Source organism: Asparagus officinalis, chromosome 8 (genome assembly GCF_001876935.1).
Source record: "Asparagus officinalis chromosome 8, Aspof.V1, whole genome shotgun sequence".
Classification (NCBI taxonomy): Eukaryota; Viridiplantae; Streptophyta; class Magnoliopsida; order Asparagales; family Asparagaceae; genus Asparagus; species Asparagus officinalis.
Window position 1 is genome coordinate 68,599,560 of NC_033801.1, and position 20,026 is coordinate 68,619,585.

Sequence of the window (20,026 nt, forward strand, 5' to 3'; positions counted from 1 at the left end):
ACATAACAGCCCCAAAAGTCACACAGAATACTGAAATATCACATATGCGCCCAAAGAGTCATACAGAATACTAAAATGTCACGTAATAACCATAAAAGTCACACAAAATACCAAAATGTGACTAAATACAGCATAAGTCACACAGCATACTAAAATATCACATATGGGCACCAAAAGCCACACAGAATTGAGCTATTATTATATCAAAATCATCCCCCAAATGATTTCAACCCATCAAATAGAGTATAACTCTCCAAACCTACAACCTAATTTTCTTCAAAGAACCAACAAATTAATCTAACAACATAGCAATCTGCAGTACATGTAAGTTGCGGCTTAATGAAGTTGATTAAGTTGAGAGAGATGTTAATATATCCCCAGCCATAATAGCTGATGTATTGTATTACAAGCAAGTGATTGGCGATGCAATGCACAAAACTGCACCCAGCCATGAGACTTCTATTGACGGTGGACGCGCACCTAAATTCGAACTCCATCACTCGGTATTTCTATAACGCCTAACTATTCTATAATGCTAACCTGCCAACAATATGAATAAATTGAGGGTAGAACCAAAAAAAAATCAAAAAACAAAGAAGAAATCAGCATGAAGAGAGAGTTGCATTGGTCAATTTCCCACTCTTGATAGGATCAAAGTGCCACCACAAAGCTTAGTCGGATTTCCAAAATGAGGCCACTTGGCAAAAAGACAACGTGCTTGCTTTTTAGCCTCACCAAAATCCCTTCTTCTGTTATCTCAAAAAATGCAACAGCCCACAGATTTTTCAGCCCAGTTGTTCTCATGTACTTTTCCTCCCTCCTTAACTTCACAACATATTTTTAGGTGGAATTTCGCCCTCTTATCTCCCTCAGTTTCTTCAACCGGAATCATCCATTCGTTCGTTCTTTTCTGCTTAATCCCACTTTTCCCCCTCCCCCTTGTTTTCGTTAATTGCAGATAGGAGGTCTATTCTTTGAGCCGATGAGGGGGTCGAGGAGGAGGGGGAAGGGGGAAGAGGAGAGGATGCGACGGCGGAGGGAGGAGGAGGGGAGGAGGGGAAAGGGGAGGAGGAGAGGATGCGACGGAGGAGGGGGAGGAGGAGAGGTGAGGGGAGGAGGCGGACTGAGCCGAGGAGGGCTTCGTGGAGGAGGAGAGTACGAATGAGGAGGGAGGAGGAGGGGAGGGGAGGAAATGGATTGAGTTTTAATGGGGAAGAAGGGTAATTTGGGAAGTTATTTTCTTGGGCAGTGGGTTTGGGGGTTGGTTGCATATGTTTTTTAATTTTAAGGGTTATGGGTTATGGTTGTTGGGCTGGGGGTGGGGATGATTGGCCCAATTTATTTTGCTTCCTCCAAGCAATTTTCCCTTTATTGTTTTATTCTCATGATTTTACTTGAATAATAATGGGTGCCCCCTAGGCTTGCAAACGGAACAGATCCAGTCAACTACTCCTCGCATGATCTGGGATGTATTCATTTTACACTTTAATATTCCTTCTGTTTATATGATTTTCTTGGAACTTTCAGTTCGAATGAAGTTATGTGATGCATCTTTCCACAAAACAAAACGAAAACAAAAAAAATATGTGAACTTATTTGGATAATATTGCTCTTGCTTTAAAAATTTTCTCTGGGTCATCTTTTTATTCTACTTCTATTTGAAGACTGAAGAGTACTCATTCATCTATTATTTTCCATCCGACATATTCACCTAATTTAGATGCTAACAAAGATAAATCAGAAAAAAGTATATTTCTGCATGAAAGTGAAATACTTTTCTCTCAAAATTTAGAGATTTAGGTTTTTAAAAATCAGAGAAATATTTGATTAAGGTGAAGAATTAAAATTAACAACGGCTTAAAAGAACATTTCATATACTCATTTTTCAGTTGATAGTGTTACTTATCTCTTAAAAAGTTCAATACGTAAGAAAAGTTAAAACATTTTAATGAAAAAAAAAGTAAAAGAATATTTGATTCTTATTTGATAAGAGTCACAATCAACAATTCCCATGCAACTCTCGCCACACATATGAGTTCTTAATGTGCATCTTTGTTACTTGATTACTCAGATCTTTCTAAGCCTATTTCATATTTCTTGATCTATATGTTCATTTTAAGGAAAGTTAATTTATAACTATGCCACTCTTTTTTAATCCAAAATTCAAGAAAACAACATGCGACATATTACATATTGATATGTCATTTTCTTGGGATTCCAACCAAGATCAATGTCTAATAAAGTGACATATGATATGTTTCATGTTTGCTCTCATTATGGATTCAGTAGTAGTTTCTCATACCTAATCATGCATTACCATTTTTTTTTAAGAAGAAAGATGGAGATAGGAGAGAGAGGCGAGAGCCTAAAGATCAACGGAAGGGAGGATTTTACAAAGACCGATGAAACTCAGGTATGCTCTCTTTCACAACGTGGCGTTCTTAGTTCTTCCCCTCGTCGACAGGTGGTGCATGATCCTCAGAAAGGATATGTCATTTCGAAATTTTGCAAAAATCCTCTCGCTGATTTCCCAGAGACATCTGCTTTTGTACCCAAACGTCAGCAAATTCCACATCCTTTCCCTCGTCCCTTTAATTCTCTTTTCGCTAATTGTCCTCCACCAAAAAAACCACCTTCTTTTTCCTCCTTCTCTGAGTTCCACAAGCGCCTAGGGGCTTCTGCTCCTCTCCAAGATTCGGAACCAGGGTGGACCATGGTTTCAAGGAAGAAAAAGGTTCACAATGTGAATAGTGAATTTCCCCGTCATCCTTTTCCATCTGATTATTTGGATCCAAAGCATCCTCGGCGTTGCTTTAAATGTGGTGATTCTCGACACTCTATCAAATTTTGCCCTAAGGGGGCCTTCATATGTTTCAAGTGTAATAAGGAAGGCCATGTCGCTAGACAATGTAGATCTTATCGCCGTCCTTCAGAGGAAAATATTAATCTATCTGGTTTGTCATCGATAAGTAACAATGCTAAAGTGTTAGCTTCTTTTGCTTTTCTCAATATTTCCGAAGGCAAGCCATCGCTGGAGTTGCTTAACATTAGATTGGCTTTGCGTTTTCAGTGGAAAGATTGGAGAGGCAAAGTTATTTCAATTCGTGATAATTGTTATCTTGTGGAATTTCCTTCGTTTTCTCAAATGTCAGAAGCTGTGGATGAACAAAAAATTGATTTTGTGCATTTCAAAGGTTGGTTGGCTCCGTGGACTGAGAATATTGACATGAAGATTAAAGATTCATCTTTGTATCAGTGGATTAAGCTTAAAAATCTACCTTTTCATTTCTGGTCTGTGGATATTCTTCAGAAGATTATTGGTACTTTTGGTGATTTGGTTAGATGTTGTAAGAACTTGCAAGATAAGCTTAACGGACAAGATGTTCGTGTCCTTGTTAAGGTGAAAGGTTCAGAATGTATTCCTCAATCTGTTATATGTTCTTATACATCCCAAATTGATTCCTTTACAAGGGAGGTGAAAGTAGAGATTACTTCAATTGGGGAGGGTAAATGGGGATCTGATGCTGTAGGCAGGCATCTGTCGGCTACGCGGGTTCAAGATGATTCAGTCTTGGACTCTCATTTGGGTGATTACTTTAATGTCTCTAAGGAACCATCACCGGAAGATGATCAAGCTTTGTTCCGATCTACAACGGTGGAAGTTGATAAGGGCCAGACGGTAATTGAGAAAAATTTGAAAAAAGCGGAAATTGAGGCAATCCCAGTTAATGCTCAACCGCAAAAGGAAATTATTCAAATTCCTCAATCATGCATTACCATTTTTGTTAATGTTTTCTTTGTCTAATATGTTTTAATTAGAAGCTTTAGTTGCTTGCCTTGCCCTTTAGGCACTGTTTGGCAAAGGGTTAAGGAAGAGGGATTAAGGAGAAGGATTAACTTAGTTAATCCATTGTGAAGGGTTAAAAATATTCTAATTCTGTTTGGATGCGCTAGTTTAGACAAGGGGTTAAGACTTTTGTGTTTGGCAAATAAAGAAGGGATAAGGAGATCAATCTCATTAATTTTTTTAAAAATACCACTTTCACCCTTACTGAAAATTTATAACTAATTGCCTCATTAATATTTATTTCGCGTTGTTTATCTTCTGATCAATTTCAAAGATTTGAAGCGCTAATATGTAATTCAGTTGAGACACGTGGGATAATTTTTTTTTTTTTGAAATAACGCTAAAATGACAATTTGGTATTATTCAATAAATGATTGTTCATAAGGTAAATTAAAATAAATTATCATTTCACTTTATTTCAGCTACTAAAGAGAGATAATGAGCTAACAAAATATTATATGGCTTCTTCTCTATCAATAAACCTGGCAAAAAAAAAGATTATAAGTTTTGCTCATATAAAATTATAAAATTTGCTCATATAAAGATAGTAAAAAGATATAATTCAACCTCCTTATACTTCAATATTCGACAACTACATATTTCAATTATTCCAAAGCTATAAAGCAATCCTGTTGCGAAGCTGCTCACCCCTTAAACTTTCATCTGCACCAACCATTTATTGGGGGTCTTCTTCCTCCTCCACCTCATCTTCATCCTCATTCATCTCTAATCCATTGAGTATATTAAAGTATTTATCATTTCCCTGATGCCTTGCAATAAAATTATGAAGAACACAACAAGCTACAACGATTTTGACTTGAGTTTTATAAGGAAATGGAGCAGCAACTTTCAAAATTTTGAATCTTTGCTTTAAAATTCCCTATGTTTTTTTTTCCACTGCATTACGTAGTTGTGCATGTCTATGATTATATTTGTCTTTAGTATCTCGATAGGCTCTGGTGGTCCTGTTTGCAAAATCTCCAAGATGATAACGTGATCCACGATATGGGGCGATAAATTTTGAAGTATTAGCATATCCTGAGTCAACTAAGTAAAAGTGACCTGCATATTTAAAATTATCTGACTTTAATACCAATTGATTTTAAAAAAAAAAGAGAAGGAAAAATATTAAAATTTACCTTCAGGAACATTAAATTTACCATCTTCCAGTGTTGTACGGAGTACTGACATATCAGATGTTGATCCCTCCCATCCAGCAGCCACATAAAGAAAAGTATGATCAAAGGAGCACGCTGCCATTACATTTTGAGATATGAAATTCTTTCGATTACGATACCTGTTGTGTTTTTTTTCTTCACAATTACAGGAATATGAGATCCATCAATTGCTCCCAATGCTTTCTGCAAATATAAAAATGTATAAGGTTCTAATGTATAGAAACATACACACAGACACATTAAAAAACCGGTGAAAAAATATATGCATTTAGCTCTACCTTGAAATATGGGAAGAAATTGGGATTCTCTCGAATCTTAGGATGAACGTCTACGTCAGCCGTTGGAAGCTGGATATAATCTTGTTTCAAAGATAAAATAGCATTAAGCACGTTATTATAATGCCTGCTAATAGTCTCTCCTGAATATTGAAATATCTCAGCTAATACTCGATTTGAAAGGCCATGTGAAATTCCGTAGAGAAATATACAAAGTTGTTCATTGCAGCTTAAATATCTAGTTGGCCTTAAAGCATTCTTCTCAATTAGAACAATTTTAAGCAAAAGAATTGCCTCAGAACTCATTCGAAAACAAGAATATGAACGATCAGGATGTCCATCCAACATATCTTCTACAAGCATATGACCAGAGAATGGTCTAGTTCGACATGGTCGAGGAACCTGCTTCATCACATTTGATTGATGAATGATGCTCGTAATAATCTCGTTCCACATGTACTCATCCTCATCTTCATCATTCAAAAGCAACGCCTCTATAAGATCATCTTCATCATCAAGTGCTTCAATATCATCAACACTAAGATTGCTTGCAAATGAATTCATCTTCAACCAAATTAAAAACAAAAAATTAGACAATTTGTTATAAAGAATGGTAGATATAGTTCAAAAACATTAACTTGATTCATAATCAACACCTAAGAAATTTATCATTTCATTCCTGCATCGTTGCTTTTGCTTTAATACATAGCTGGAAATGCACTATAATGCACTATAATATCCATACATAGCTGGAAATGCACTATAATGCAGATTTTGGCTAACATATTTTTGCTTTTGCAGAAGCCATTCCCAAGTTAAATAACTGAATTTGATTACAACTCTACTAACAAGATAAAATATCTTACTCGGTTGATTGGGCAGCAGGAGCTGATGGTGGTGTTTTTTCAACAGGACCCTACATATGAAAAATGAAATCAATGTTAAAGACAGATCATGACCACAACAATAAACAAATTTTGCTAGACTAATACAAGCATCAACACATTAGTGACAGTGTCAAGGAACTATAGAGGAATTCAAGATGACAAAGAAAGAAAAGTAATAAATATATAATTGCTAAGTAGTAGAGGGATAAACTATGGAATCACTTGACATGTCAGATAAATTCCTCCATATCAAATAAATATGCTCCAAATCATTCCACAATGCTATATGACCATATAGAATCACGAAAACAGAAAGGGCTACAACTGTTACACAATCAATCTACAATAGGTTATAATTTTTTCCCTCCCTTTTATTTGGAGGAATATGGTCATTGATAGGTTCAAGACATAAAGGGGGTGATTAATACATCCAATACAATGATCATGAAAAGAAACTGCACTTAGTATGGAACATGAACCATCCAACACAAGGAAGTCATAAAAACTTCATTCAAATACACAACATCCTTGCAAAAAGAGTATCTAACATAAAAACCATCCAACATATGACATAATCTAAACATTCAAAATCATAATTTGTTTGACAATGAGAAAATCACTCTTTGGAACATGAACTTCAACTAAAAGCAAGAAAACATACTACTAAACTAAATTTGATTAGTCTTGACTCTTGAGTCTTGAACATAAAGCATCAATTCGGATGAAAGTTTTGTTTCTCCTTAAGTAAGCTGACAAATGACCCCATTTCCTGCATGGTGCTCTCATGAGCTTGTGACATTCGTGATTGACCCTGAGAAGTTTGAGAAAACCCTTGCCAGCTCGGTTGATTAAAAGACTCATTTTGGAACTGGTGCATTTGAGATGGCTGATGTTGGAAATTGTAAATGGGCGATGGATAACCAGTCATTGTATTTTGTAAATCCATTTGTTTCCTGAGCCATGATAATAACATTTGACCGTTAAGCATATTAACGACATGTCTATTCTCCTTCTTTTTAATAGCTTCTGCTCCTGCCACACATAGATCACTAGTTACACCTGGTAAATTCATTATCTTATCCATGCACTCTTTCATTTCAGTGGGCACTCCTTTCTTGGAATCTACTAGCTCTTTTGTAATTTCAATTCGCTGCTTTTGTAGCTCAATCATCTTTGACAAATTATTTTCAACTTCAATACCTGATGATCAATGACGAGAAATATTTTTAAACTTACGTTTTAAACCTGATGGTTGGGCTTGATGCTTTATGCTTGGAGTATAAATATGTATTGGTTGTGATGGTAGTTGTGTACTATTAAAAGGAACTTGTGTCTCTTCCACTACTTGTACCTCCTCTGATTCACTCAAATCTATCTCGTTACTGTGTGGCCCCTCAATATCATCTAATTCATTATCTGAACTAGTGCTTCCTTCACGCTCATTGAAGTCATCGGTAGTCCTAAACCACCAGCGCCCCTTAGATGTGTTACCTCCATATAGAAAATCCATATCATCAAACTGAGGAAAAGGTTTGTTCTTAATTCTTAAATACTCATCATTCTCCTGCGGTAGAAAATTCATAATAAATATATCATAGTTTTAATTATATAATATTCAAATGCTTTACCGGTAGAAATTTAAATAATGCCTTTATCAGTGCCTCCCAATCTTTTGCGGTAGGTGCAATCACCATATTTTTACCTTCATCCCAACCCCAACCTGATTTATTTCGAAGTTTGTAATTAAGGGAATATTGTTTTTTCAAAATTTTATAATGGTTTTGCATTTGTAGTTTGCCTCTGTCCTTTTGTCCAGTCCTAACTTTATACTCATCGGTTACATTTTGCCATTGCTCGGTAGTGAAATGATCTCCATTGTTCTTTCCTTTAAGGACCATTTCCTTTAATATTCCCATCAAACAATTATCTTCCTCTATAGTCCAGTTCCTGGCACGAGGTCTTGACTGCCCACCTTCGGGTTGAGATTGTGATATGAAGTTCTTCTTAGCCATTCTAGATCATAATGAGAATTTTAAAAGAAATTAATCAATTGAACAATGCTATGTAAACTATTGTGTTGGAAATACAAAGACATACAAAAACAAACTATAACAAATATTATGTTTTCTAACAACTATGAAATCCTAAAATGTGTATGTGTTACTGGCGTGTATGTGTACATTATGATGTCTGACACAAAAAAAATTCATTTATCAAGTGCTTATGATGTAATGGCGTGTATGTGTTACATGGTACTTATGATGTCTGACACAAAACTGAAATTGACATGTCAGGTGAAGCAACATGACAGTATTCATTCATCAGGTGAAGCAACATGACAGTATTAACAACTGAGAATGTTTTTTAGAGTTTACAGTTAATGAAATTGACATGTCAGTCACACAAGTCACATATTCAGCAAATGAAATTGAGTAGAATGTGTACCTAGAATCATTTTTTGTTTTTTGCACCAAAAAATTGAAATTAACAACAAGAAATTCTTCATTCATCAGGTGAAGCAAGACTGTTTAGTTTTGATTATAAACCATTCACATTTTTTTTGTTTATAGTTAATGAAACTGACATATGATGTACTAGAGAATGTCACATATGTGTGTTACAAGAGGATTAACTAGAGAATGTCACATATGTGTGTTACAAGAGGATTAACTAGAGAATGTCACATATTTAGCAATGGCTAGTAAACAATGTCTTACTGCATATGATGTAATGGCGTGTATGTGTTACATGGTGCTTATGATGTCTGACACAAAACTAAAATTGACATGTCAGGTGAAGCAACATGACAATATTCATTCATCAGGTGAAGCAACATGACAGTATTAACAACTGAGAATGTTTTTTAGAGTTTACAGTTATTGAAATTGACATGTCAGTCACACAAGTCACATATTCAGCCTTTGAAATTGAGTAGAATGTCACATATTTAGATCCATTCCCAGATGCAAAAACAAAACCGCATGAAAGCTCAAGCAGTATTCTCTATTCAGGTGAAGCAAAACTGAACACTTACTGGCATGTACAATGTACAAATGAAAATTTATGATTTAATTCTGTTTATAAGCCTTGAACATTTTTTAGGGTCCAATTAATGAAATTGACATATAAGTCAAATATTCAGCAAACGAATAATTACAATATACATCGACATCATTGTCCAGTTAATGCAACAAAACTGAGAAGGAATGAATCATCGACTCAATGAAATAAAGTTGAGAATAAAGCAATCAGAACATTGAGTACAACATCACATATGGAAACTCAAGCAGCAAACATAAACAACGTAGTTTACCATGTTCTGAAATGTGTATGTTCTGAAATGTGTATGTGTTTGTGCATGTATTTGGCTGATTGAAAGACACAAACATTATCAAATCTAAGTGTTAAATAACTTATGTTGGCTGAAACAAAACTGAGAAGGTACAGTTAGATGTTGTTGTGAATGCACAAAATAATTGAAATTAACAACTAGATAGTATTCTCTAATTAGGTGAAGCATAGCATAACATAACATAACTAATACCTAATAATACTTTTTCCAGTCAGGGGTTATGTCAGACCCTTCACAATGGAGTTGTACATGTTTTGGATAGATACTTAAGATTAAGATAATAATCAATTATTACTAAGATAATATGTGGTAAATGAGGATAGGTAATTCAGAGGGCAATCAGGACTAGAGGCTCCAATATACAAATCCCACACCTGATTTTACATGAATTCATAAAAATCTTAAAATTAACAAGGAGTCAGTATTCTCTAATTAGGTGATGCATAAGAAATCTTTGCACCCAAATGCATAGCTAAATATTCAGCAAATGAATAAGTTAATATACATCGACATCATTATCATTTGACCGAAGGAATGCATCATCGACTCAATGAAATAAAATAGAGAATAAAGCAATCAGAACATTGAGTACAATGTCACATATTTAGTCCCATCCTCAGAAGCATAAACAAAACTATATGGAAGCTCAAGCAGCAAGCACTCAAGTAGCAAACATAAACAGGACGTTTTCAATGTTCTGATATGTGTATGTGTTTGTACGTGTACTTGGCTGAATGAAAGATACAAGCATTATCTTCATTTAGGCACCCATATGAAATCATTCATTCACCGGGTCTTAAAACAATCAATCTAAAATTGATCATATCACATCTAAGCATAAAAAAAAACTTATGATGTCTGAAACAATTCAATACAAGATCTGAAAATGTTGGCAGCCAGGAACTGAATAGTTGTTAAGGTTTATTTCAACATAATGTATGACAATATTAAAACTAGACTTTAACAGCATACATAAGTGAGATAATGTAGACCAAACATAATGTATGACAACATTAAAACTAGACTTCTTGTACCTCCTCTGAATCACTTTGACAACATACATAATTGCGATAAAGTAGACCAAACATGCAGATGTGAGTCACTAGCAGCAAATTTTTTTTATTGTAATCTAGTAATCAGGTCTGTCTCTTGACAACATGTCTACTCTGTATAAACTTATATTTGATATGCAATCACATCAAATAAAAACTTGCAGGTTAAATATATAACCCTTTATAAATGAACCATTACATACCATTAACATTCTCTAACTTTCATAAAGATTAAACCATTACATACCATTAACCATCTAAGATATTTCATAAAGCTATCAAGCAAAGAGGAGAACCAAGGAGATCAATTTCAAAGAAGAAGAGGTCAGACTCTGCAACTAAAATGCTAGAATATTTTGTAATCGACCCAAGTTCTCCAATTTCAGGTACATTTCAATTTACTTTCTTTTTCGCCAGCTTCTTTAGTATACAAACAATTAAGCAAATGGTTCATAATGATATTTTCTGAAATTGTAGCATCACAATATAGAATAAAAGCCTTAAATTTCATCCTTCAGCAAGCTTTTAATAAGAGAAAAAAACATCAATCAACCAAAGAGATTCATATGAACATTATCGATTGTATGACAAACATTTGGAAACCAAATCGATATTGCAAAATCAACATACCTCTCTTTTCTTTGCCTCCCGTCTTTTGAGATCCCAATCGGCTGCAAATTCCTCTCTTGTTCCCCCTAAAATATTACTATTCATAGTTGAGGAAAAGAAGGAGGAAATTTTTTAGAGGGAAAAATTGGAGGGAAAGAAGAAGAGGGAAATGATTTTGGGGAAGAACTGCTTGATGCGAATCATACCGTATAACTGAAAGATATCTGGCCTCCCCAATTTCCGCTGCCAAGATGCGAAATTCCACCGCCTACCTAATTTCCATTGCCAACATCAAATTTCCATCGCCTACCCTCGCGTGAGAAGGAGGGTTAAGCCTTGTTCCGCCTATCTGAAAGGATTTGTTAACCCTTCGAATCACGAGTTAAATGGGTTTTTGGGGTCACGTGAGGGTTAACTAACTCTTGAGGTAATTTTGGTGTTTGGCAGGTTAATGGAGGGTTAAACCCTCTTAACCCTTCATTTATCCCATTGCCAAACACAGCCTAATGAATTTGATCAATAACCATAAAAAGATAAAGTAAATTTTAATTAAATAGAGACTAAGAACTAAATAAAAATAAGTTTTCCTAATTTCTGTAGGAGGTAATAGTTTTATGATCATATTTATTTCCAGCGTTCTCATTTACTCTTTTAATTAGACAATATATATAGATAAGTACGGAAAGAAATGGATTGGCTAGGTACTAGAATCACATTGAACTAGAAATAGATTTTTCCTGCAACAGAGTTAATAAAAAAGCAAGTTGCAAAACATAATAAGTGATAATTGACTCAATGATTACGTAGTGGTATATGTTAGGAAATATGTATTTGATAGTATTCGTAATGATGCGATTAATAACACTTTTCAAAATGTGAACTTATAGGAGACAACTGGAAATTTTTTCACTGTTAATTATATAGTGAAACTAATTTCGAAAATCTTAGATTAGTCTTTGTCACTATCAATGGATTCCATGAATAACAAGGTCACAAGAAACATTTATCTTAGTCTTTTGCATGGTACCAATAATTGTGTTCAAATCCTATTATATTGGGGGAATTGGAGTCTCCATTTGGTATAGAAAAATTATTTATTAATCACTAACAACCCCTATTGTGTCTTGCCTTGAATTCACGTGATCATGGCATATGTGAGGCCCACTTCTAGGAAAAGCGAGTGTAGGAAATAAATTTCCTACAATTATTTCATTTATTTTGTTTGATTGGGGAAAAAAAAATAAGAGGAAAAAAAAGTATATGTGAGACCCACTTCTAGAAATATGAATAGTGCATTAGGCCTCAAAAAAGAAGGAAATTCATTTCTGAACAAATGAGTCAGAAATGGGCTAGAAAAAAAAATGGTCACAAATTAGATTTCTTGAAAATCAATTAAATAGTGGTAGTATAATAAAATTAGTACTCTCCCAAAAATTTGTAATAAATAGCTACTAACAAATTTAAAAAGGTTATTATCTAGATATTTGATTATCCTCACCATTTTGCTCTTCCACCTTGGTCGCGGCAATGGAATTCTTAGCAAGGTGGAAAAAGAAAAGGAAAAATGAAAAAAAAAAAAGGAAAAAAAGAAAAACTAATGTGAATCTTCAAAGCGAAGAACCGAACAAATCTTAGCTTAAAGGCCCTAATCCTCCATCTTAAACTATCATTTTGGCCACAAAGAATCAAAAGGAACCAACACGAGACCCCGAATCCTCTTTTGCTATTGGCGCGCCACATAAAAAGACAAGAGAACTCTAGCCCACATTCATCCTCGTACCGTTTTCCCTCCAAATCCATCAAACTAACACACCCCAGGTTCCCATCTTCATTCATCTTACCAAATACCCAAAAACTTTGAACAGTGCCTCGTGGGATATAATAAACGTTTAAATAAAGGACCACATAATTAAAAACTCAATAACTTTTCTATTCCCAAAATACCCCCACCTCCGAAACTTTTTAAAGCACAGCCCAAAAAACTTCCCTTCGCCACTCCGAGAAAATAAAAAAAAGATGGCGTCCATGCCGACAGCCCTCTTCGCCAAAACCCCATTCTCGTCCCCAAAGCTCCACGGCCACCAAACCCTATTCCCAAATTACCCCTCCCCTGTTTCCTTCCCGAAACGCCCCTCCCGTGTTTCGTGCTCCCTGATCGAGCCCGACGGCGGAAGGCTTGTTGACCTGGTGGTCCCGGTGGGCCTCAAGGGAATCCCGGCGGAGGGAGGCGGAGGCGGCGGGGGGCCTACCGCGCGTCAGTGCTGGTCGAGGTCCGAACCTCGAGTGGGCCCACGTGCTGAGCGAGGGGTGGGCCAGCCCCCTTAACGGGTTCATGAGAGAGTCGGAGTTCCTCCAAACACTTCATTTCAACTCGATCCGATCCGACAGCGGGTCGGTTGTCAACATGTCGGTGCCCATCGTGCTGGCGATCGACGAAGAGAAGAAGAGGGAGATCGGGGATCGGAGGAGAATTGTGCTGGTTGATGAAAAAGACAAGCCTGTCGCCATTTTGAACGAGTAAGTATTTGGATTTTTTCTTAATGGGCTTTTGTGTTAGATTTCCGATTTGGGTGATGCTTTGTTTGGGGTTGTCATTTTGGTATTAAATATGGGTATCTTAAGAATGGAAAAAAAAAAATTCCATAGTCTAAGCTTTTGTAGCTTGTGAGTACTTAAACTCTAAAGATTGACTTGGGTGAAGATTGTTCTTCTAATGATGTTGTTTGATATGTTAAAATGTTAGTTTAGGATCTGTTGCCCCTCATATAAAAAAAAATGATTTTTATGAGTTTTTATGTTGATTTTGAATATGGGTACTGCTTGTTTTGGTAGACTGGGGTGGTTAATTTGGGATTTACGAAATGGGTATGTTTGGTTTGTTACTTTTATGGTAATATTGTTCTTTTAACATTTTTCACAAAGGAAAAAAATGGAAACAGATGATTGTTGCTTGATATGTTAAAAGCTTAGTTTAAGAATACTCCTAGTTGAGTTTAAGCGTCCTGAGTAAAAATGAAATAGAGGGTTTTGAATTAAAAATTCATTGTTTTCCAAAAAGTTTAACTTGTTCCTAGAGCACTCACAAAAACCAAAATTTGAGTTGAGTTACCTATTGATTCAGTACATGTCCTTGGGAGGATAAATCTGAAACTGGAATCCTATTGTACTCTCCATTTAATGGAAAATCATGAAATTATGCTATCGCCAGGTGAACATATATATTATTTATTTATTTTATATACTTTATTTATATTATTTTTTGGAGAGAAAAAGTGGTCAGGCAAATGAGAGGAAAGTGAAACAAGAAAAAAGAAAATCATAAGATAGTAGGTGGAGAATTTATTCTTTCGTGCCTATTTTTGTATATGCGGATTTGTTTTATTTAGTTGGTTCAACTGGTCTCAGTTTGTTGGATTGATATGATTGGGGTTATTATAAGTCGTGATATTTTTTTGGGTTTTTTAATAAGAAGATACCCTTGGAGCATAGGAAGATTTTTCATATATGACTTTCTTCAATTTTAACAGATCAACTTTAATAGATCCTTCGACTTGAAACAGTTTATGTCGTTATGTGAATTTTGTAGTGCTCCTGATGAATCTGTGCTTAGTAACTTATATTATTGTAACTGAGAAAAGGCGGATATTTTCATCATCTCTTATAAATAAAGCATCGAATATTTCTGTTAAGTTTTTTAAAAAAACATTATTTACTTTATCCTCCTATGTTTTAATAAATACATTTGTTTTTTTAAAAGGTATTTGAATGGAAGACATGAGTTGACTTTATAGGACTATCATCAAATGATCTCTTATATTGATCCTCGAGCAGAACTACACATGCTTTCATGCATGTAAAGACCATATATAGAGGAGCAAATTGCATGTATTTAGATTAAATAAGTCATAGCACGTTATCGGTTGACAGCATTTAGATTTCTCGTCCAATGGGACCCATAAGGATTGACTACAAAATGCAATAACTGATTAAATTATTTCCATATCTAATTTAGTTTGGTGCCCCGTATGCGTGTTAATATATTTCTATATGTGCATTTGAATTGTTTCGTCATGTTGGACTTGACATTTGTATGTTGACATGCATGCACGCGCTCAGACACGATCAATTTGCGATCGTCTGTGTATGTTTGCATATTATATCATATGCGAGGGTACGTACTCATGTTCATGGTTATACGTAAATATGCCTATTTGTGATATACACCATATAAAATAAAGTGTCCCGATTAAGTGTTAAGAAGTCCCACATCATATCTTTGTCCTCTAAAACGTATGAAGCAAATTATTCGTTGAGATCACCATGCCCTAAAATAGTTGTACGTAAAAGCTCATGTATTTTTAAATTTTACTAATCACCAACCAATTGCCTCAGTCATTCTATTACTGGAAAACTATTCTTGTAGAACCACTTGACACATGATTAAGAGGCATCAAACTTGCATGAATTTATTTATACATGTTAAGCAGTGGAAACCATATGTAAATCACCCATCATTGACTTTAGGCTAACTTCTTAGCTAGAAGAGTCATGTTAATAACATACTGCACTATGTTTCAACCCTTCTACATTCTGTCACGTCCACTTTCTTCTATTTCCTATTTTATGTACTTATTTAGTTTGGACGCTGGATGCTCGAGTTTCTCTAGAAGGTACTCGAGTTTCTCCACGTTGTTAAGCTCCTGGTTTAACTTGTAAATTATAGTACTTCTCATGCAATATAAGTATATGTATCAGATAGATAACAGTATCCTAGTATATGTCATCGTGAGAAAATTCAGCTTATAGACTTGCTCTACTTAATGCTATGTGCAAGTTTATATTTCAGATAGATGGGGATTTGGTTATCTTTGGATAGTGATCTGCATCGTGCCTTTTCTTTCAGATTTCAAAGTGTTTCTTTAGATAGTGATCTGCATTGTACCTTTTCTTTCAGAATTCAAAGTGTTTCCTCCTTTTTTGCCTCTTTTTTCTTCCTAGGTTTCCTTCTTTTGTTATTTTTGCTGGAAGTTGGCAGGGATTCGATAAATATATCATAGTTCAGTTGAGTATCCAGTTATCGTTAGAAAACTATGCTTGAGAATGCTGGATGATTCACTTTCTTCCCTAATTTTACTCTCTAAAATCTATCTTTATTTTGATACACGCTCCTCAAATCTTGTAATTCCATATTTCTCGAAAAGCTACTCCATTAATTAGCAAAAACATTGAAGGAATGCTTTCTGATTAGCATTTCACTTTAACATGTCCTTTTTCCCCCATTTGACTATTCATCATGATATTCTGTAAGCCAGTACAATATGTCCTGGTTCCTCTTTCTTTAGTCATCATTATTTTAACCCTTTATTATAAATGACAACCTATTCCAACTAATTTGGCTTCCCCTCCTTCCCTTTTCCTCCTTCCCTTTTCGTCCCCCATTTGAATAGCCTGTATGTCTACATGCTAAATATGTATAACAGTGGCAAAAAATTTAAGAGAGCTGATTCAGGTTTATAGTCAGACATGCACTGATTTTTTGAAATCCAATAAGGGTAGTATGACTATCCATTCACTTAACTGTTACAACACCTAAAACAATGCAAGATTTGAAATAAAAGATACTCTTCATGGTTGTTTTGATTGTCAAGATGTTCCATGTAATGTAAGTGAACATGGTCCACTTGTCTCAATCTATTTCAGTATGTTTTCATTGCATTCACCCTTTCAGATACTCATACTTTTTATTTTTCTCTCTCTTCTTTAGTATTGAGATCTACAAACACAATAAAGAAGAACGAATTGCAAGAACTTGGGGAACAACTGCCCCAGGACTTCCCTATGTTGAGGAAGCAATAACAAAATCTGGAAACTGGTTAGTTGGTGGAGATCTTGAGGTGATAGAGCCGATCAAGTACAATGATGGCCTCGATCAATATCGCCTCTCCCCTGCACAACTCCGAGAAGAGTTCTCAAGGCGCAAAGCTGATGCAGTTTTTGCTTTCCAGCTTCGGAATCCTGTGCACAATGGCCATGCTTTGCTCATGACTGACACTCGTAGGCGCCTTCTAGAAATGGGTTACAAAAATCCAATTCTATTGCTTCACCCATTGGGAGGCTACACGAAAGCAGATGATGTGCCGCTTACTTCGAGAATGAAGCAACATGAAAAGGTTTGATTGGTTGATTTTTTCCAGTAACTTTAAGTTCTTAGGACTAGTTCTTGCATTGATTTTAGCCTAAACCTGTTTAGATTTGGACCACTTCCCCAGGTTTGGAACTAAACTAGTTTAATTTGAACTAAAAATGAGTAAATGACTCAGTTTTTGCCAAACAAAATTTTATCCTTTAAGCAGGTTAGTTCTATTAACCTGATTAGGAGTAGAGTTGCTGAACGCCAAACAAGCCCTTGAGGTCAGTTTGGCAAACCCTTAAATACCAGGCCTGGATTAGTCCTCGCCCTCTTTTATCCTAACCGGGATAGGAACAAACAAGGGGGTGGACCGGTTTTAAACTGGTTTAAGGGCCATCTCTTAGCCTACATAGTTTGGGCCAATTCTACTAGATTTTTGCCAAACACAAGCCAACCGAAACCCCAGTCCACAACTAACCCTAGCTCGATTTTTTTGGTTTGTCAAACACACTGTTAGAGTTGTCTCTATCTGTGATGTGAAGACATGTTTATTTCAGATATCCAAAAAAATTATAATAAAATAAAATAAATCTCTACCTTTAGTACTGCTTATCAATCATCAACTATATTCATAGCAATTGTCACTCCTGGATTCATGTTTTCAGGAGGATAAGTTGCATATAATCCCCTGTCCCTGGTAGGGGAGGGGTTATCATCAGAGAGAATATTTCATGTTATTGTCTTATTGGCTGGTCTAGTCATATGTTGATATAATCATATGTGTCTTATTCTTGTTCTATTACTATGAATTTTATTATAGGTTCTTGAGGAGGGTGTACTTAATCCAGAGACGACGGTGGTTGCAATCTTCCCCTCGCCAATGCATTATGCGGGACCAACAGAGGTGCAGTGGCATGCAAAGGCTCGAATAAATGCAGGTGCTAACTTTTACATTGTGGGGAGAGATCCAGCTGGTATGAGTCATCCGGTTGAAAAGAGAGACTTATACGATGCAGATCATGGGAAAAAAGTACTAAGCATGGCCCCAGGGCTTGAGAGGCTTAACATCCTACCATTCAGGGTAAGCCCCCTAGTTTTCATAAGCTTGTTCGTTTAATAAATATTCAAATCTTAAAAAAACTTGACTATTGCTCTTTGATTGCATTGGCCAGAACTTCATCCGTCCACATATTTTCCAATTTCGACTGCAAAGTAGTTAATAAATATTCAAAGTTTTTTTTAAAGGAAATAACCCCACAACTCACCCACTTACTTAAGCTTGGCTTCGAATGCTCTACATTCTTGATTTTAGAGAAATCCTACAAACCGGTCATGCTCCATTCTTGATTGTAGAGAAATCCTACAAACTGGTCGTTTGGAGCAGTAAAATCTCTTAATCATGTGGGTTTCACAGTTTTAAATTTTTTCTTGATAATTTATGCAAGTAAATAACTTGCATGGGGCCAACAGCAGGAAAACATGTAATTGGTTTACGTAACAAGATTGTAGGATTTCTCTACAACTAAGGCTGCAACCTTATTTTTCACATGATTGAAGCTTGTTTAACTAGGAAACTCATAAAGTTCCTATATTAAGGAAAAAACTACAGAAAACATGGCATATAGAAGAGTACTTCCTTAAAACCTGGAGCCATCTGAAACTTCCTTAACCTCCATTACCTAATATAGGGTTCAAACTTATCCTCAATTACTAAGGAGGAATTAGCCCCTGGCAAGGGGGAAAGATCCCATGATTTTATGAACAATTGACAAAAAATTCTCATATGTTTCTCGAATTTCAGCAATACTTCTGCATAATTATCTACTTGTGCATAATTTCAGGTGGCTGCTTACGATAAAACCCAGGGCAAAATGGATTTCTTCGACCCATCGAGGCCTCAGGACTTCCTCTTCATCTCCGGCACCAAGGTAAAATGAATATATCTACTCATGTACATAAAATTGAACAACCAAGATACAACTATGCTAATATCGAATTTTATCTCTCACAGATGCGAACCCTAGCAAAGAACAAAGAGAACCCACCGGATGGATTCATGTGCCCTGGCGGATGGAAAGTGCTGGTTGAGTACTATGACAGTGTTGCTGCTTCAGAGGGCAACAATAAAGTACTTAACCCTGTTCATGCCTAAGCTTCTGTTTAATAGATAAACCTCTTGATATTTGTGAAATTATGCTTTCAAGTATATTGGCAGTAAAACTTGTGTGATTTGTGTTTGTATTGAAGAAGAAGAGTGAACGGTTTAGTAGTATTGTGTATGTTGCTCTTCAAGTAATTGTCGTTGTACAGATTTGTGTTGGATACTAAATGTGTTTGCTTGATATATTGTGCTGATTGTTCATATTTTTTTTTAAATTTATATAATAATTGTTCAGATACTTGGTTATGGATATTTATTTTGAGGGTTAACTGGGGATAGACGCAGATTGACCATCTGCGTGAAATTTTTAATGATATTGTTCTCCAATAAATTTAATTTTATACTTTACGATTTATGATATATTTGTTGAAAATCCTAATAGTTCATGATAATTTTATGGAGTATTTGGAAAGAAAAGAAAATTTATGTGTCCGGAGGGGGGAGGTAAGCACTAGCTCAGGATAGCTACAATTTTGTGATGATTGTGTTTTAAAATACTAATTAAGAGACCGGATAGTTCTGAATAAATATATAT

At 35.5% G+C, this 20,026-nt stretch overlaps 1 protein-coding gene across 1 annotated transcript; it reads left to right on the top strand.

Moving 5' to 3' along the window:
• LOC109819888 (ATP sulfurylase 1, chloroplastic-like) lies at positions 13,179 to 19,639 on the top strand. The gene is given in 6 exon segments (XM_020385854.1): positions 13,179 to 13,414; positions 13,416 to 13,717; positions 16,965 to 17,370; positions 18,151 to 18,411; positions 19,172 to 19,258; positions 19,342 to 19,639. Coding segments are annotated over 6 exon segments (1,395 nt in total). The 5' UTR covers positions 13,179 to 13,216; the 3' UTR covers positions 19,483 to 19,639.